Source organism: Meriones unguiculatus, chromosome X (assembly GCF_030254825.1).
Source record: "Meriones unguiculatus strain TT.TT164.6M chromosome X, Bangor_MerUng_6.1, whole genome shotgun sequence".
In the NCBI taxonomy this organism is placed as follows: domain Eukaryota; kingdom Metazoa; phylum Chordata; class Mammalia; order Rodentia; family Muridae; genus Meriones; species Meriones unguiculatus.
In genome coordinates this window covers 40,653,857-40,675,078 of record NC_083369.1, presented here as the reverse complement: position 1 = coordinate 40,675,078, position 21,222 = coordinate 40,653,857, and the positions used below count along the sequence as shown (strand labels likewise).

Here is a 21,222-nt window from a genome sequence, read left to right as displayed (position 1 = left end):
CCATAAAAGATGAGAAACAGTTTATATGTTCACAGTCAATGCTCATGGCTCAATATCCTACAACAAAGACCAACAATGAACTTCCTTAATGTATTTGCATTCTCTGGAGGAACCAATTAGGCACCTGGCAGCAGAAATTGGACCACATCCATTGGAAAGACAACAATTTGTTTTCAGCTGAACAGACACTTTTTTTTCATGGATTTCTTTTCTTTTTCTTTTTTATATTATCTATCTATCTATCTATCTATCTATCTATCTATCTATCTATCTTTCAGGACAGGGTTAGACCTATGGACCTGGATGAATTTGAATTCACAGAGATCTGCCTGCCTCTGCCTCCCAAATGCTAGGATTAAAGGTGTGTGCCATCACTCTGGGCTATGGATTTATTTTCAAAGCCACATTTCTGCTGGCCCTCTCACTTAATGGATCATCAATCTAGTCACATTTGCAATACTTCAAGTAACAGTACTTCTTGCCAGGGAAATCATCATTATACTTTGAACTATTGGCCACCATACAACATTGCTTCCCCAAGGTCAGGATTGATAAGAGTCTGGAATTAAGAACTGCAGTCTACATTAGCTTCTTTCATGATCACACATAACAAATCATTCTCTAAGTGTTTATTTCCATAACCAGAACTTTGAGCTCTTCTGGTTAGAGTGTTTTGGTTCCCAATGGGAAGAATGCTTCTCCAAGGATGAGACATTGGTTTTAATACATGGAAAACTGAGACTGTTGCCTGGCCATCTGACATTTTTTTTTTCCATTTGACATTCTTTATGCCAGGAAATTTTGTGACAATGGATACTACTGACCTGGTTGTGTGACTTACATGTTTATCCAGTGGAAATTTTTATCAAAGTTTGTATTTAAGCAAAGAGATCAGAGAACTCTGCTTTTGAACTTGCAGGACCCTCTGGGACATCTCCAGACAGCGGTATGTTCAGACAAGGCCACTAGGGATTTAGACCTACGAGAAAGAAAGGCTTCTTCTTTTTTTTTTTTTTTTTTTTTTCAGTCCAGTGATTCTCAACTTGTGGGTCGTGACTCCTTTGTGGATCACATATCAGATATCCTGCATATCAGATATGCAATTCATAAGAGCAGCAAAATTACAGTTATGAAGTAGCTAAGAAAATAATTTTATGATTAGGGGTCACCGCAACATAAAGAACTGTATTAAAGGGTCATAGCATTAGGAAGGTTGAGAATCACTGCATTGGGCAAATAGTTTTGATCAGTTGATGTCCTGGCTGGAAAGTAAATAGAGGAAAGAAATTAGAGATACTAATTATAGTCTTGTGAGCAAGTCACAGAAATATTGTAGTTGTGTTCTCCCTCACCTTAAGTTTTCCTGTCTTCCTTTTATCTGTATTTTGTGCATGTCAAATAAAAGTTCATAGAACTTGGCTTTACAATTTGTCTTTAGTTTGTAGGTAATTGATAGGAGAGGAATAACTATTCCACAGACTTGGCTACATGGAATAATCACAAAATTGTTTTAGTTATATTTTCTTAGGTTGTAGGAAGGATAATGATATATTGTTGTTGAATATTAATATTTATTACTGATTTATCTTTTAGTTAATCAGCAGTTATTCCTAAACCAGCTGTATACCCAAATCACCACACAGAGACTGGGCTTTATTTAATTAACCTACAGCACAATGCTGGGTGATAGTTACTCCATCCTAAACCTCCAAGCCCACATAGTTTCCTACCATTCAGATTTCACCCACTATACTTGCTTTTAGTCATATCTTAGGTGGGGCTCATCCCTCCTCAAGGTTCAAAGTCCTCTCCTGCTGATCTCTGCTCTCCACCTCCTCCCAATTACTTTTTTCTCCTTGCCTCTGGACCAGGATGTCCCACCTTATTCTCTCCATTGATCAGCATTGTGGCTGGTTATTTAACTGAAGTTACAGAGAACAAAGCGTGGCATATTTACACAAACGTGAGACAGGTGCTAAGCATCACAATGCAATGTCCTGGTTGAACCCAGATAGTGGAGTAGAGAAATCAGCATTTGAACGAACAAAGGTAAATTATATACATTCCACAAGAACATTATACCAACATTTTCCCCTAATAAAAGTCTAATAAAAGGCTCCTTTTCTTTTAGTACAATAATAATTATAAAACAGTTATAAAACTATTAGGTAAGATTTACATATGCAATGTCCAGTCCATCTGCATTTGGCAACTAAGGAGAAAATATTTGATTATCTATCCTATCTTGACAAGTTTGGAGTTCTATACCTAAATTAACTTTTATTCTTATTGGTATTGCCTATATGAAAACATTTTCTTAAATTCTAAACAACTTAAGCTTAATTGTGGAACTATAACTGTTAGGATTTTGGAACAAAACTTGCTTCTGGGTTGCCTAGCAACTTAAAATGTCATTATGTGTCACCAGCCAGGTGGCCACACCTGGAAGGCATGGCTGGCTACCTTGCCCCTTAAAAGGACAACCGGACACACGGTCTCTCTCTTGCTCTCTTGGTCCTTTTTCTCTTGGCCTCTTTTGGTCTCTTCTCTCTTGGTCCTTCCACTCTATCAGGGTACTCCCTCTCTCTTCCCCCTTTTCTCTCTTTCCCTCTTTTTCTCTTTCCCCCATCATGTCCTGCTCTCCCCCCCCTCCATATTCACCTAAAAAACCTCTTTTATATATAAGATCTGTGGCATGCCTAATCGTCTTTATTTATTTAGTTTGTCCCATAACCTTACAGTAACTATTTGGTCTTCAACCCCACCAGAGACTTCAGAAGGAATAAAATTAGTTACTAGAGTAAATAGGAACTGTATGTTAGCAGCTTCCAAAAACTAAAAAATTGGGCTGGAGAGATGGCTCAGTGGTTAAGAGCACTGTCTGCTCTTCCAAAGGACTTGAGTTCAATTCTCAGTACCTACATGGCAGCTCATAACTGTCTCCAGTTCCATGGATTCTGACACCTTCATACCAAAAACTAAAAAATTGACAGAGACAGTTTGCTGCCTTAACAGTCACCCATAACTCTCTATAACGCTGGAGCATCATCTTCGGCCTTCTGGCTCAGTATATTTGACAGACATATATGTGAAACAGGAACTATTTAGGACTTGCTTACCCTGTCTTGGCAAAGTTCAGCAGTCTGACTTGTCCTGCATTTAAGCTTGCCCATTTTTGGCAGCATTTTGTCTGTCCTGAAATGAGGGCATTCGTTTTCTTTTTGCCCGGGTGGCTTGTTTGTCACAATTGAAGCCATCTCCATATGGAAGTTCTTTGATGCTTATCATCTTCTTTGAGGTAGGCGGGGTGCTGCCAGGAGATGGCCTGTCTCATTGTCAAAGCATCCTTAAAATAATAAAGGCATTTTAAAATGCCATATTCTGTAGGTCTCTGAAGTTTTTGAAGAATTACCTATCTTTATGCAATCGACCTGTTTACAAAATCATATCTATCTGTTAAACATAGGATGTATACTCCTGTGATAAATTATAGACATGACTATGAGTTGATTAACTAGCAATTAACTTGCATTACCTAAACAGTTTGTAATAGCAGTTTAAAAATATTGGAAGTAACCTTGAGTTTGTATTAATATACTAAAATTTACCAATGTATTAAAAATAGATTTATTTTGCATCAATATACAAAATCCTATACCAGAATTAAAAAATAACCTTATTTGAGACTAACAAATAAAACCCTAACCTGAGTAGATTCAATAATCTACCTTTTGTCTTATTATTCCTATAAGATATACCTGTATTCCCCTTTCTTCCTTTTCAACCCCTTTTCTCCTTATCTAAGAAAGAAAGATAGAGAAAAGAGAAAGGAAAAGAGAGAAATCCCTGCGTGTAACCTTGTTTTCTCTCTGAATAAGACCATTAATAATTTATAACTATCTCCCAATGACAATAAACATTCAGTTTATTGTCACAGAATAAACAGTCACAGAAAACAACCAAAAACCTATCCAGTCCCCCTTAAAGGAAGTTGGACATCGTGCTCATAATTTTTTTCCAGTTGAGTTTTTGGACATGCAGAAATCCTGTTAGGGAGCCCAAAGGAAATTAGGAAAAATGGTTAATTAAGCAAGCATTAACATTTGTGGTCCAGTCTTTACATGCTGAGAAATTTCAGGCTTAATGGAAGCCCTATTTGAAGCAGTCTAAAGTGATGGACCAATTGAGATTAGCAGCTTTCTTCAAAGCTCTCTTGAGAGCAGACTTTGATGAGAAACAGCAATTGAAGCAGTTGGGGCAGGAACAAACAGAATGCTGGAACATACAAGATGCTGGAACAGATGTGTCAATGTCTCAGCATGCTGGGAGGATGATGAATTCTGTCAGGTTTGAGCCAGGGTCTCAGGTGTCTAGTCCTTTTGTTCTGCATAAATTTCTCACAAGCATTATACAGTCTTAAAATTTTAAATGTGTAAGATGTGCAGGATGAAACTAAATTGTAAACCAATTTTATCTATGCCATTAAAAAATGACATAATAAATATTGAGGATATTGAGACCAAAGATTTATCGGCCATGTAATATTGAAGTTCTGGCTGGAGACTTTTTTTTTTTTTTATGTCTCAGTCAGTTTCAGAGTTGTTCCCATGTGAAGGAATCAGCAATTTATGTTACCTGTTCTGTTTAGTCTTCTTGATTTCTCTCTTCTTGTGTGTGGCCAAGATCTTCAGGTGGTCTTCCTTTGCCATATCTGGTTTTTATTAGTTTTGATGGAACCCGTAATTTTTCTTCTCCTGTATGAACATACATAAAACCTCTTCTCCAGCATAACATAGTCACTGTTTTCCATTTTGAAATTAGGACCTTTACATGTTGCTCTAATTCAGCAGTCCTTTCTATATTCCATTGTGTCTTAGCAGGTGTGCTACTTATTTAAACATTTTAAAACTGATAAATCATTATTTAATCTCTTTTGGGGAGATATATTTCCCTTCTGTTTTATGACCATCTTTTAAAAACTACTATTAGATATTTTTATAATTTTTGGCCTGTAGGATTATAAGTTATATCTGTAACAGGTTTCATGTCATGTCTAAAATATTGTTGAATTCCAATGGATATACATGCTGAAGGACCATCAGCCCCAATTTGCAAGGGCATCTCCAAAACCTTCACCATCTCTAACAAAACCTTCGGATCATACTCTCCAGAATTTAAGGCAAAAGCCCACTGGAATTCTGAATATGAATCTATAGCATGATGCATGTATTTAAGTTCTTCAAACTTTGTAAAATGGAGCACACCAGCCACTGACCTTGTTCCAAGACAAAACTAAACAGGATCTGCATTTCTACTTTAGCATATAGACCTTTATCTAGTAACTGAACCTTAAGAATATATATATATATATATATATATATATAATATTTAGTCTGACCAAGTTGGCCTATAGCTGAAGACTTTCTCTCCAGCATCTCAAATGGGCTGCCATTTTGCAATATCTTTAAGCCTCTGTAGACTTTTCTCATCTGGAACCACCTCTTTTTGTGTTATTATTAGTACCAGATTGGATTGCTTTGAAGGCTTTCTCTTTTTATTCAATGATTCCCCCAACCTCTGTTCTATGGCCTTTAATTTTTCATTTGTTTTCTCAAATTTCTTCTTTTTCCAAGCCTGTCTGGTCCTGATCTATACAAAACTGAAATCCTCACTGAAAAAAATTATTTGTATGCTAAGAGAAACAAACTCAAATGGTATCCTGAAGCACTCTGCCATTATGTCTTTCTCCATATTCAACAAAGAAAATTATCTTTTTAAATCTCAAAACCTTTCCCTAAGGACTTTACTTTCTTAGACCCAACTTCCTTTTTAGACCTTACCAGTTAAGATGCTTAAGGCTTCTCAGTCTGTTTCTGACTCCTGCTTCCAGGGAGAGGTATTTTTTCTGCCTTCCTCACTGGAACCTGACCCCTTCCTCACTCTGGGAAGCAATTGGGTCCACAAATGTTTGCTCTTCAGACCGGCAAGAACCCTTAAGGGATTTTGCTTTCTGCCTTGGCTAGCAAAGTCTGGTTTTTGGGAAGCTTCCTTATTAAGAGCCACTTTTTTTCTCTATCTAAAGAAACTGCCTCTCTGGGGTTTGTATGTATCATTTTTTGTTTTCTGCAGCCTGCTGAAGGCCTTGCTGCTCTGCAGGGGGTCTGTCTAATCAGGAATCTCTGAGCTCCTAGTTTAGGAACTGCCCTTGCTTTGTTTTTAAGGAACAGAACTAAAAAAAAAAAAAAAACTGCTCTATAGTTTTACTTTCTGTGTAAATTCTTGCTATATTCCTGTAAATTCTGCCCCATGTTGGGCACCTTTTGTTGTGGGTTATTAATATTTATTATTGATTTATCTTTTAGTTATCAGCGGTTATTCCAAAACCAGCTGCATACCCAAATCACAACACAGAGACTAGGATTTGTTTAATTAACCCAGAGCACAATGCTGGGCAATAGTTACTCCATCCTAAACCTCCAAGCCCACATAGCTTCCTCCAGTTCAGAATTTCCAACAGTATATTTGCTTTTAGTCATATCTTAGATTCAGTTAATCTCTTCTGGTGTTTGGTTCCAAGTCCTGTCCTGCTGATCTCTGTTCTCCGACTCCTCCCACTCTCTTCTTTCTCCTGCCCTCTGGATTAGGATGTCTCACCTTATTCTCTCCATTGCTCAGCATTGTGGCTGGTTGTTTTATTGAAATTACAGAGGTGATGCTTAGGATAAATATCACAATGCAGTGTCAGGATTGAAACCAATTAGTGGGGTAGAGAAATCAGCATTTGAATGAGCAAGGGTAAATTGTATACATTCCACAAGAACATTATACCCAACAGTGTTGCTTTGTGTGAATTAGTTGTTTCTATAGTATGTGTGTATTCAGTAGCAAGAGCAGTATTCTGTGTGTCTCGACTTAGATTCCCCTCTATGTTTGGAGAGTTATGAAAGCTAAATAAAGCTATTTAACATTCTCTTATCTAGATTTCTCCATAAGAAATGTGTTTGGCTAATTACATAGGCTTAGTGTGAGACTTGGAAGTTAGGGAGGAGGCAGATGGTTGCAATGATAGTCAGAGTGAAATGGGTCTGAGAATGAATTGGCAGCACCTGGAATCCAGCTTTGTGACAGAAACAGACTCTCAGCCTCTGCTTTGTGCTCCTTTGAACTCTGGGTATGCCCTGAATCCCTGACTAGTGGAACTCTCTGATTTCATTGCTCCTGTACTGCCAATGAATATGCAAAGCACTACCTTTGTGAAATTAATCCCTCTCCACTTGTAACACCTAGAATGAATTCTCTCCATTGGTCCCTGGTTGTACAGTTGTACAGTGATAACGAACCCTGCCATATAGATGGTCATGTCTCCTCAGACATTGTGAATGTGTGTGGTGAGAAATAGTTGTGTAAGTTTCTTACTGCTTCTAAATGTCATTTCCAAGTGAGAAGTACTGAGTCAGGGAAAATAGATGATTGCAGATCAGGAAGCTGACCAGATGCCACAAAACAGCACACAGTTTGTATTCACATCTTGGATGTTAATTCTAACTTTACTATGGTGCTTTCCCGTTTTTTAAAGTGAGTTCACAAAGAGTAGGTGGTGTTTAGAGGGATGACTCTTGAGACAGACAACTTACTCTAACCACTATAGGAGACTTCCTGAGTGTGTGCTCTATATAGGAGACATTATTCTGTTTCTCATCTTGTGCATCAGCAAAGTTAATATAGCTTATAGGGCGTTTGTGTAGATGCTGTGAAGCACTTATGACAAATGGCTGGCATGTGGTACTCAGTAGTCACCATAAATATTAGTTGTTTATTTTTGTTATTAAAGTACCCAACATACAACCTGGCCCAACCTTAGACTCATGTTTTAAAACTCCAGAGTCAAAGAGGTTGCAGATAGTATGACTGCTGAATTCGGATCATCTCTGGGCACCTGGGATGCAGCGGCAGGACGTCCTGTTTGGCGTCTCCAGAGGCAGAGCCTCTTGGGGCACAGCAGTTGCTCGAAGGGGCCTCCTTAACTTTGCTGCTTACTTTTTGCCCCCACCGTCTAGGTTCAAGTCTGGGGGACCCAGAAGAGGGGGCGTCGCTCGGCTGCTTGGGGCGGTGCTATGCGGGCGAGCCCGCCCCGCGGCATCCCTGGCTAGACTTCCTCCTGCTGCAGGCGCCCAGCCCAGCTGGAGGAAGCAGCGGCAGCGGCAGAGGCGGCCACGATGAGCACTGGCGACGCCGTGTGCACGGGCTGGCTCGTCAAGTCGCCCCCCGAGAGGAAGCTGCAGCGCTATGTGAGTAGCGGCACCAACTCACCCCTAGCCTTCGGGTCCTCGGTTCTCTGTCGGTGGGGTAGCCATGCGTGGTCCTGGGGAGTCCCTGGCTCTCGGCGCGCCAAACGTAGCTGTTCCCTGCGCTGTAGCTGCAGGCGAGGCCAATGGACGACGGAAAGTGAAATCACACGTCGAGCTGTGTTGCTGCTGCAGGCTGGCCTGGTGCCTCTTGCCAGCTGTGTTCAGCGTCTCTATAATACCACAGTCAGCGGTAGAGGGGAGGTGGGTTGGGGCTGAAACCCCCAATGCCAGTTTGTATGCTGGAGCAACCAGAGACACATCTCTAAAGGGTGCCCTGTCTCTGACTGGAGTTCCATTTCTCAGCGAGGAGAACGGGGCGAGGGACAGGGAAGTGGACAGTAAGAGGAAACCTGTGTGGGCCACTCAGTGAAGCTGCTGCATTCTTCTTGGACTGTAACGAGTACTGTCGTTGTTGCTATCATAGAACACTCTTACTATACAATGTAACTCTTTTATGATCATGTGCCTTCTCAGCTTATTCTTTATGATGATACCGTGCTTTCCTAGTTCAACAGGAATCATTGACATGTACTGTTATGAAATAGGGGACACTCAGAAAAGTCCATTTTTTCTGCACATCATAGGACCATCTTTAAATAAGCTGCACACAACTCAAAAGTTTATTATACCTAGTATTTTCAGGATAAGATCTTAAAAATATTCTGCTGAAAGACCTGATTGCTACTGACCTGTCTTTAGCCATTAGCAGCCCTCAGGGGTCTGCGTATAAATAGATAATAGGATTTCTTGCCTTTTGGCGGGGTGGGGTGGGGTGGGGGTGGGGGATGGTAGGTGGTAGGTGGTGGAAGTAACTTGATGAATCCCTGCCTTTCATAGTTCCTAATTTCTCTGAGAAACCAAAGCATGCTGGTGGGAACAACCCCGCCCAGGTTTGTACTCAGCTAAGGCATCCCACCGCAAATGGGGTTCTATCTGGTACTTGTGCCCATCGTTTTCCAATTGGTATTCCTGTTTAGCCCATATTTCACCAGCTTGTACTTTTGTTTCCATATGAAAGAGCACATATCATGTAGAAATTCGGGGGGGTAGAATCGTAAGAAGATGTATGTATGGATTTTTCTAAAATTTGTAACAGAAGTTTTTCCTAAATATCAAGTTGCTCAATGCCCCCCCTCCAATATCTGGGTTAGACAGAGCCTCGCTTTTATGGAAAGGTTTTTGTTGTTTGTGCTGCTGAATCAAAGAATAGCCGTCATAAATGCAGAAATATAAAAATGTCTTTGAATAATACCAGTATGTCCCTCTTTTTTTTTTTTCTATATAACCCTAGAATGCACTGTACAGACCAGGCTGGCTTCAACTCACAGAGATCTGCCTGCCTCTGTTTCTCAGGAGCGCTGAGATTAAAGGTGTGCACCACCATACCCAGCCCTGAATTATTTTTTTTTGATTTCACAAATTCTAAAGCACAGAGTCCCACATCTCTCATCCTTTGCACCACCAAACTTCTTGCCTAACTTTTCAGCTCCATTGAAGATGCATTGATACTGAGCAAGCAAAAACATGCTCCTATGCCCTACATGGGCAGGTGAGGCCTGCAGTATTGTTCCCTGGGTGGCTTTCCTTGGTGCCCTTAATGAGAGTAATTTAAAGGATCACTGGAAGTTTTCAGAGTTGCACAAACTTTCCAATAGCTGATTCAAGATGGTGAATCTGGAGAACAAGGATTATGCAGGAGTGTCCCTCCCCCCCACCGCGTCTCTCCCCAATACCCCAATTTTGGTTTGTATTTTGTCTTCAGCAGGCTGATTCAGGAGAGTTTATTAGTGCTTGATGATTTTTGGGAAGACTTGGATATGTAGACCTTTTGTAATTTGTTATTTTTTGGTGAAATGGACGTATTGCAGTAAGAGTGGATTATGAATAGATTATGAATAGATGTGATGATGGACAAGACTGAAAACAGAAGAGAACCCAGGTGCCATATTACCAACATTCCAAGGCACAAACTTTTACCTTTTAGTCTCTGGTTGGAACTTTTTTTTTCCTTTTATTGAGACTTTTTTTTTTTTTTTTTTTTTTTTTTTTTTTATGGATGTATTATAATTTTAATATAATGGTTTTCTTTTTTTTTTTTTTTTTTTTACATTTTATTAACTCTGTATCCCAGCCGTGTCCCGATCCCTCATTCCCTCCCAGTCCCTCCCTCCCTCCCTCCCTCATCTCCACCGTGCCCCTTTCCAAGTCCACTGATGGGGGGACTCCCATTCATCTGATCCTGTTTTATCAGGTATCTTCAGGACTGGCTGCAAAGCCCTCCTCTGTGGCCTAACAGGACTGCTCCTCCCTTCGGGGGTGGGGAGACCAAAGAGCCAGTCATCGAGTTCCTGTTAGAAATAGTCCCTGTTCCCCTCACTTTGGGAAACCAATTGGTTACTGGGCTACCACAGGCTACATCTGAGTGGAGGTTCTAGGTTATATCCATACATGGTCCTTGGTTGAATGTCAGTCTCAGAAAAGACCCTGTGCCCAGATATATTTGGTCCTTGTGGAGCTCCCATCCTTTCCCCATCAGACTAACTCCCCTTCTTTCTTATGATTCCCTGTACTCTGCCAAAGGTTTGGTCATGAGTCTTTGCTTTGAAAACACTGCTAGTTAGAGTCTTTCAGATGCGCTCAGTAGACTCCTGTCATACGTTCAATGCACATCCCATCTGTCTTTCTAAATGAGGATTGATCATCTTACCCCATGTCCGCTCAATTGATTATCTTTTTTAGGTGTATAGATTTCATTATGTTTATCCTATCTTATAGGTCTATATAAGTGAGTATATCCCATGTTTGTCTTTCTCCTTCTGGGATATTTCACTCAGAATGATCTTTTCTAGATCCCACCATTTGCCTGCAAATTTCATGATTTCCTCCTTTTTGATTGCTGAGTAGTATTCCATTGTATAAAAATACCACAATTTCTGTACCCACTCCACCGTTGATGGACATCTGGGTTGTTTCCAGGTTCTGGCTATTACAAATAGAGCTGCTATAAACATGGTTGAGCAAGTGTCCTTTTTGTGTACTTGAACAAACTTTGGGTATATACCTAGCAGTGGTATAGCTGGGTCTGGAGGAAGCACTATTCCTATTTGTCTTAGAAAGCGCCAGATAGCTTTCCAGAGTGGTTGTACCAGTTTACATTCCCACCAGCAGTGGAGCAGGGTTCCCCTTTCTCCACAACCTCTCCAGCATGTGTTATCGCTTGAGTTTTTCATCTTGGCCATTCTGATGGGTGTAAGGTGATATCTCAGGGTCGTTTTGATTTGCATTTCCCTGATGGCTAATGAGGATGAGCATTTCTTTAAGTGTTTTTCTGCCATTCGATATTCCTCTGTCGAGAATTCTCTGTTTAGCTCTGTTCCCCATTTTTTAATTGGATTACTTGAATTGCTGCTTTTCAGCTTCTTTAGTTCTTTGTATATACTGGATATTAGTCCTCTGTCAGATAAAGGGTTAGTGAAGATTCTTTCCCAATCTGTAGGCAGTCGTTTTGTTTTGATGACGGTATCCTTTGCTTTACAGAAACTTTTCAGTTTCATGAGGTCCCATTTTTTTTTTTAATCCTTGGAAAATTTCTCAAAGATTGTTTCCTCTGATCACTAAGTGCTGCAGAAATCCCTTTTGCCAGGAGAGGGCAATGATGAGCTATTTCAACAAGGCAGGCAGTGCTGTTAGTCTGTTTAATCCAGATCTTCTGAGTTGTTTCTACTTCCTTCCATTAACTGGGTGCCATCTCTAAAATAGTCTCAGTGTTTGGCTTTTGGAAGAAATAGAAAAGACTTGGTTCCAGTCCTCACAGATTCCATAGTCATAATATATTTAACACAGTAAAGTAACAAAGCTAGTTAGCACAACTGGCCACAATAACTTAGTTCATCAATGTTTGTAGTAACAAATGGAAGCACAGTTTGCTTTCAGGCACATCTTTCAGTACATTGTATTTCATCCGGTTGATTACATGAGCCAAGGCCATCAAAATGTTAGTTTTTATCATTGCTCTTCCCACTTTTTAGACAAAGTTGATTCCTTTTTTTGTTTCACATGTAATCTAGACGTTTATTCTTATCAAAATTCAAACATTGTTGGAATGAATTGAATGAAATGTTCCCCCACATTGTACCCTTCTCAGATTGTCCCTAAGGACAAGAGCTGTTAGATGTGTGTTATCATTCTAGAACATTTCCTAGAAAATATGTAATTTTATTTTCACATAAATGATATTGTCCAATAATTTTCTCTTCCTTTCTACAACTAGTGTATACATTTTCCCAAGTTAGCGTGTGCAGATTTACTTCATTTTCAAACCTTTGTGTAATATTTCTTTTAACAGATGAATCATAACTTAACAATTTTTTTATCATTGAACTTTTAGCTTAAATCTGTTCCTTTGGTTTAAGAAATGATAGAGAGTTGAGGAGATAGATCAGTTAGACCTGAGTTTAGGTTCCCAGCACCAACATAAAAGCTGGGCATAGTGATTATATCCATCATTCCAACAATGAGAAGGTGGAGACATGAGGAAACTGGGGCTTGCTGGATATAAGCGGTGGTTCCAGGATCAGTGAGAGGCACTGTCAAAAAAAGTAAAGAAATGATTGAATGATAACATCCAATGTCAACCTCTGGACTTCACACACATGACACATATGTGTACATGCCACACTATGCTAATTAATTAACTTAGTTATTACCACAACACTAAATGACATTTATTTTTTTATTTCAAATACTTTAAGTATTTAAGTCTTTTTCAAAGTTTTTTTTTTTTTTTTTTTCATCTTATGGGTATGGGCGTTTGGCTGGCATGTGTATATATACACCATGTGCATGCAATATCTACAAAGGTCAGATCCCCTTGTAAGGTTATGGGACAAACTAATTAAATAAAGACGATTGGGTGTACGACAGACCTTATATATAAAAGAGGCTTATTAAGGTGGATATGGAGAGAGAGAGAGAAGGGAGAGCAGGACATGATAGGGGAAAGAAAGAGAGAAAGAGGGACACAGAGAGAAGGAGGAAGAGAGAGAGGGCGCCCAAAAGAGAAGAAGGACCAAGAGAGGCCAAGAGAGAAAGGACCAAAAGAGAGAGATACATGTCAGGTTGTCCTTTTAAGGGGCAAGGTAACCATGCCTTCTAGGTGTGGCCACCTGACTGACAACACATGATGACATCATAAGTTGCTAGGCAACCCAGAAGCAGGTTTTGTTCCAAAATCCTAACTCTCCTACCATTGGAATTATAGATAGTTGTGAGCCTCCATGTGGGTTCTGAGAATCAATTCTGGGCCCTGTTGGTGTAATCTTTTGGAATGTATATAATTTACCTTTGTTCGTTCAAATGCTGATTTCTCTACTCCACTATCTGGTTTCAACCAGGACATTGCATTGTGATACTTAGCACCTGTCTCAAGTTTGTGTAAATATGCCACCCTTTGTTCTCTGTAACTTCAATTAAACAACCAGCCACAATGCTGATCAATGGAGAGAATAAGGTGGGACATCCTGGTCCAGAGGCAAGGAAAAAAAAGTAATTGGGAAGAGGTGGAGAGCAGAGATCAGCAGGAGAGGACTTTGAATCTTGAGGAGGGATGAGCCCCACCTAAGATATGACTAAAATCAAGTCTAATGTGGGAAATCTGAATGGTAGGAAACTATGTGGGCTTGGAGGTTTAGGATGGAGTAACTATTGCCCAGCATTGTGCTGTAGGTTAATTAAATAAAGCCCAGTCTGTGTGTGGTGATTTGGGTATACAGCTGGTTTAGGAATAACTGCTGATTAACTAAAAGATAAATCAGTAATAAATATTAATATTCAACAATAGGGCCCTCTGCAAGACAACAAGTGCTCTTAACTACTGAGCTATTTCTCCAACCTGAGCTATAGGTATTTTGGAGACACTTTTTACCAAATTGGGTATGTTCCCTGTATTGCCAATTTACTGAGGTTTTTTATTTTTATTTTATTTTTGCTTTTTCAAGACAGGGTTTCTCTTTGTAACAGTCTGGCTGTTCTGGAACTCTCTGTGTAGATCAAGCTGGCCTCAAACTTAGAGATCTACCTCCCTGTGCCTTCCGAGTTCGAGGATTACAGGCACGTACCACCACAGGGCTTGCTGAATGTTTTTAAAACTGTGAATTCATACTTCTTAATCTATAAAGTGATAAGTAGCTTTCTTTTTTGATCTCTTACTATGCTGAGTTCCTGACCGTTTTTGTTTGTTTGTTTGTTTGTTTGTTTATTGAGAAGGATCTTGCTCTGAAGTCCCAACTTGTCTTGAACTTGTTTTGAAGTTCAGGCTGGCCTCAAATTTGTGACAGTCCCCCTGCCTTAGCCTCCCAAATGTTGGCATGACATGTATGCACTGCCACACCTGGCTGGGATTACTTGTTATGTTTGTGATACTGGAGATGGAAACCACGGCCTTGCACATGCTATTAGTAAGCACTCTATTGCCAAGACATATTCCTACACTCATCTGTTTTTGTTTGTTTGTTTTCAATCCTGAGCCAGCTGTGAACTCCCAGGGTAAACTTCATATGGTTGTCATGTATTCTTGGACTTGCTTTGCCAGTAGTTTGCTGAGGGTATTTGTGCTTCTGTTCATAGAAGATACAGACATAGTTTTCCTTGTGTGTGTGTGTGTGTGTGTGTGTGTGTGTCTGTGTGTGTGTGTTGTGGTGTGTGTGAGAGACTCTCTTTGCTTGGTTCTGATATTAGCATAATGCTGGCCAAGTAAAATGAAAAGGGAAGTGTTCTCTTGCATTTTCTGAAAGATACTGCATAGAATTAGTATTCCTTCTTCCTTAAATATCTGGTTGAATTTACCATGAAACAATTTGAAATTGTCTCTTTCTGGGAAGGTTATTTATTAATTTAGAATTCCATTCTTTAAAGAAGTAGCTGGAGGATCCATATCTTCTTGAATGATAGTTTAGCCTGTCAAGTTTTTTGTTTTTGTTTTTACTGAATTGTCAGATTTATTGAAATTAAGTTAGTTGCTGTATTCTTTTTTGTCATTTTCCCTTACGATATCTCTAACAGTGCTTCTTTTTTCATTTATTATTTTGTAACTTAGGCTGTCTGTTTTTCTTTTTTCCTGATCACTCTGGCTAGAGTTTTGTTAAACTTTCTGGTATTTTCTAATAACTAGCTTTCATTTTCATCAATCTCTATTATTTTCTTTGCTTTTAATTTTGTTGGTTTATTCTCTCATCTTTATTATTTCTTTCTGATTGCTTTGGGTTTGGTTTCTTTAAATATAAAAATATTAATTTTAGTTGTTGAGCTTTGAGATTGGGCTATCAGTCTCTAAACCAGGGGAGCAGTTTGTGGGGGGTCTGATGCTTCTGGAGCAGACCCTGAATGTCCCTGTAAAGGAAGAGTTTCCCTTATCACACTGTTCCTGGGCATAAGGAGACTGTACTTTAAGATGTCCTTGAACTTTCATTCTTCCTGCCTCATCCTGCAGAGTAGCTAGGATTGTAGGTCTGCACCCCTAGGTTCAACTCTTTATCTTCTTCCATTTCTTTCTTTCTTTCTTTCTTTCTTTCTTTCTTTCTTTCTTTCTTTCTTTCTTTCTTTCTTTCTTTCTTTCTTTCTTTCTTTCTTGCTTGCTTGTCTTTTTTTTTTCCCCAAGACAGGGTTTCTCTATGTAATCTTGGCTGTCCTGGACTTGATTTATAGACCAGGCTGGCTTCAAACTCACCTGCCTCTGCCTCTCTGAGCGCTGGGATCACAGGTGTGTGCCACCACATCCAGATCTGTCAACTCTTATCTTCTAATGCAAGTGTTCAAGACTGTAAACTTAGGTGTATCCCAAAAAATGGATATATTGTTTTTATTTTCACAAATTGTTACTATTCTTCATTTTTCTGTTTCTTTTTTTAAGCCATAAAAGTTTTCTGTTTAACTTCCAAATATTCTGAAAATTTCTAGTTTTCTTCCTATTATTAGTTTCTAATTAAATTATAATATGATTCAAGAGCAAACTATATGATTAATATATTTTTAAAATATAGGGTTACACTATAATTCACAATATAGTTTCACTTGGTGAACATTATGATGGATCTTTTATTGGATGGAATGTTCTATAGATATTAGTTCCATTTGATTTATACTTTTTTCAGAGTTTTCCATATCCTTACAGCTTTTTCTGCTTATTTTTACAGTTATAGAGTTATCAGTTATAGAAAGAGGCATGTGAAAGTTTCCATTTTGTACTTTTCTGTCTGGCTACAGTTTCTTCATTTTTTTTAAATTTTTCTTCTTTCTTTTTCTATTTTTTTTTCCAAGAGAAGACATGGTTTCTCTGTGTAGCCTTGGCTGTCTTGGAACTCACTCTGGCCTTGAACTTAGAGATCTGCATGCCACTGCCCCCCAAATACTGGGATTAAAAGCATGTGCCATGACTTCCTGGCCAAATTGCCCATTTTTCTTCCTAGATTTTTTTTGTAAATAAAATAAATTTAACTTTAAAAATGTGATGGTGTTTGTGAAGCAAGAGAAAAACCCAGGGCCTTATCCCTGGGTGCTGTTCCTGGTAGAGTCAGTTTCTTGTAGTACTCATAGCAGTGTTTCACTGTCTGTTGGTTTCTATGGTTGTTTGTCTGATAAGTACTTGATAGGAAATGTAGAGGAAAAGCCTGCCAGAGTTCAACTTTTTCATAGAATATCCAAAGGTTCCACTTTTTTTCAGTACAACACACCTTCTTAATCTGTGGGTTTACACAATATAGGTTGTATAACCGAATATGGATATTGAGCAAAATTTAGCAGCAGTGAAACCTTGCTAAATGTGTACCTATCAAAAATTAATTCTGTTTTACCAAAAAGGACTCAGGAGCCAGATGCTGGGATGAAAACCAGCTAGCTCACAGAGGCAGAGTAAGCTGACTTTCTTTCTCAGCTCAGGTCTGGATAGAAAAAAAAAAAAAAAAAAAAAAAAACAACCCAAAAGGCTCACTAACTCAACTGACAGTCCAGGAGGAAAAGGCCAAAATAAATAAACAAATAAACAAACAAACAAACAAATAATAAATAAACAAAAAGAAATAAAACCCAAGGCCAAAGGCTTGCTAGATCAAAGCACAAAAATCCAGAGAGCCAAGGAGCTGACACCTAAAGCCAGAGTTTGAGCTAAAAGGCTTTTCTTCTTCTCCACACTCTCTTAAATACCCCTCAACTCAAAGTCCAACCTACTCTTTAATCCCTGTCAGCTGGTTTCTTTCTCTGTCTCTTGATTTAGGGTTAACTTTATGAGATCCTGTTAAGAGAGAGCTCTTGGATTAAAGGTGTGTACTAGGGCTGGCTGAACCATACCATAATCACATATTTACAATAAACAGAAAGTTCTTGAATTAAAGGTGTGTCATAGGACTCAACCACACCAAACAATTAACAGGGTTTTATAGTTCACAATTTGGGGGTTCATAATAGGATCAAATATCCTGCAACATAATTAAAAACCAAATGAATATTGAATCCATGATGTTTTTGGTAGTGTTCTTCCATGTTGCATCCTAAAACTTCACTCAAGCCTTTGCTCTGAACATACAACCTGTATATTTTCTCATATGAGAACCATTATACCAACAAATACTTCCTAAAATACTTCCCTTGCATGGGTTATTATAGTATTATTATGTTATAAATTATATCTTTTCTATAGTACATAAAATTTTGTTCTTATAGAAAGATAATGATTTAGACAGAAAATTTTAATTTTAATATTTTCCTGTTATTCCTCAGTGTGTATCTTTGGACTGTATTATATTACAATGGTTTAAAATTTTTTAAATTATTATTATTTATTACAATTTATTCAATTTGTAGCCAGGCTATGTCCCCCTCCCTCACCTCCTCCCAATCCCAACCTTTCTCCCCTGTGTCCCTCCCCTAGTCCACTGATAGGGGAGGTCTTCCTCCCCTTCTATTTGACCCTAGACCTATAAGATAGGATAAACATACTAAAATCTGTACACCTAAAGAAGATAAATAAGAACGAGGACCCAGGGTAAGATGATCAATCCTCACTTAGAAAGACAAATGGGATGGGCATTGGAAATAGGAGAAAACAGGACAGGAGCCTACCACAGAGGGCCTCTGAAAGACTCTATCCATAGTTAGGGGAACAGGGACTGTCTCAGACATGAACTCAATGGCTGGCTCTTTGACCCCTCACCCCTGAGGGAGGAGCATCCTCCCACAGAAGAGGACATTGCAGCCAGTCCTGAAGAGACCTGATAAGCTAGGATCAGATGGAAGGGGAGGAGGACCTTCCCCATCAGTGGACTTAGAGAGGAGCAGGAAGGAAATGAGGGAGGGGGCTACCGCTGGGATACAAAGTAAATAAACTGTAATTAATATAAAAAATAATAAATAAAAAATTATTATTATTTATTACAAATTATTCAGTTTGTAGCCAGACTATGTTCCCCTTCCTCACCTCCTCCCAATCCCACCCTCTCTCCCTCTTCTCCCCCATGTCCCTCCCCTAGTCCACTGATAGGGGTGGTCTTCCTCCCCTTCTATTTGATCCTAGCCTATCAGGTCTCATCAGGACTGGTTGCATTGTCTTCCTCTGTGGCCTGTCAAGGCTGCACACCCCTCCCCCCCATGGGGAGGTGATCAGAGAGCCTGTCACTGAGTTCATGCCAGAGAAATCCCCTGCTCCATTTGGGGACTGAGTCTATGGGCTATATCTGAGCAGAGGTTTTGTCCTCTCCATACATGGTCCTTGTTTGGGATATCTGACTCTGCAGGGCCCCTAGGGCTCAGTATTATTGGCTCTGATGGTATCCTTTTGGAGCTCCTGAATGTTTGATTTTTAAAATTGCTGTGTGCTGGTTTGCATTTCATAAATAAATCAGTAAGACTTAGGATTAGTGCAAAATTTCCAACACTTTCTTGAATGGTCCTAAACTTTTGTCACTTTTTTAACTATAATTTATGCAAAGTAGTATTCTGAACATTGATGATTATAAAATCAAAGCATTAATCAACTCTCAAAAATACTAATGCTCTAAGCCCTGCAGAATCAAATATTCAGGTAACTGTAATTTCTATATTTATTTGTTGTGTATGTGTGTACAAGTTCTTGACAGTATGTGCACACATGAACCGTAATACAAATACGAAGGTCAAAGGACTATTTGCAGGAGTTAGTTCTTTCTTTTTACTATGGGGGTGTGAGAGATCCAACTCAGGTCTTCAAAGTTGGTAACAAGTGGCTTTACCTACAAAGCAGGCCCAAGGTTTCATTCTTTATTTAGAAATAAACAAGCAGTAATACACTGTATTAGTTTCAAACTACAGTTTCAAGCAAATGTATTAGTTTGAAACTAATATAATGTATTAGTTTGAAAATTGCTTTTATCAAAGTAAATAAGATTATATGTGTACCAAAAAGCTATTTAAAAATATTTTCTTTATGATTTATTATCAATGGATGTTCGATTTATATCTATATATATGCTGGGGCTGAATAAAATTTCTAGGATGAAGGGCAGTGGGGGAGGCTCACAAGTAGAAAAAAAATTTAAGAAGCCCTGGACTGGACTACATCTTGCTTCCAACTCACTGTTTCAGCTGAATTTTTCTTACTGATAGTAACTCACTGGCCAGGTAAGCAAATGCTGCTTTTTGCTGGCTTCTGTGTCTCCCCATATTTCAAATTCATAGACCACCTTACAACCTGAGATCAAAAGATCTCAGGTTTGGTTATTTGGCCCAATTATTATTATGAAATAATCTCTTGTTCTATGCTTCAAAACATTAAAGGATTCTGCCACCATCTTTTAAATACATTGTTGAATTCAGCTTGCAAGTTTTTTTGTTTTGTTTTGTTGTTTGATATTTTGAGACAGGGTTTCTCTGTGTAGTGTTGGCTGTCCTGAACTTGCTTTCTAGACCAAGCTGGCCTTGAATTCACAGAGATACACCTGCCTCTGCCTCCTTGAGTGCTGGGATTAAAGGCTTGTGCAATCACACCTGGCTAGTTTGCAAGTATTTTGCTGAGCATTTTTACATCTGTATTTAATGAAGCAATTAGTTCATAGTTTTCTCTTTTTTATTATTTGTAAAATAATTTGAAAAAAATTCTGTCCCTTTTATTTTACTGAGTAATGTGAGAAGCATTAATATCAAATCTTTAAAACTCTGGTATAATTCGGTATGAATCTACAAAATCCTGGGCTTCTTTTGTTGTTGTTGTTGAGTTTTTAAAATTACTATTCAAATTACATTGCTTGTTAATAATCTGACCAGGGAAACAGGTAGGCTAACTGTAGAACTTCACCTATCCCTTTTCTCTTTTAAATCCACCCTTCCACGCATCCCTAGCTCTGCAGCAGACCTGCTGAGGCCTCCCTCCACCGTCCCTCACCAATCTCTAGCGGATCACACAAATCTTCCCCTCTTAACTTTCTTCCCTCCACTCTTAATCCCAGCCCCCAACTTCAATAGGCCTTCTCTGGGAACCTATAGGCTGCTCTAGCTAGAGAAGCAAAGGTAGGCTGCAGACCATCACCTGTCCTTCAGTTCCTCCAAAACCAATACCCCAGGCTTATTCCCCAGCTCTGTAGCAGACCACCTGCTGTAGCCTCTTTTCAGCCTTTGCTCTTTCTCCAGTGAACCACAAATCTTTCCCTCCAAACTTCTTAACCCCAACTCATTGCTTTACCCCAGCCCCCAACTAGAACAGGCGCTCCCTTGGCACCAGCAGGCCATTCTGGCCAGGGAGGCAGGTAACACAACTAAAGATCTTCACCTTCACCTCAGCTCTGCCAAGTCCATCCCCCAAATCTTATCTCCAGCTCTGTAGCAGAACACAAAACTGCTGCTGACACTTTCTGTA

At 39.2% G+C, this 21,222-nt stretch overlaps 1 protein-coding gene across 1 annotated transcript in view; it reads left to right on the top strand.

Moving 5' to 3' along the window:
- The first annotated feature begins 8,200 nt into the window (after positions 1–8,200).
- Positions 8,201–21,222, top strand: part of Gab3 (GRB2 associated binding protein 3) — a 94,761-nt gene continuing 81,739 nt past the window's right edge. Inside the window, exon 1 of the mRNA XM_060374772.1 lies at positions 8,201–8,288. Within this exon, the coding sequence (XP_060230755.1) occupies positions 8,217–8,288 (72 nt within the window). The 5' untranslated portion in view covers positions 8,201–8,216. The remainder of the gene's footprint in view (positions 8,289–21,222) is intronic.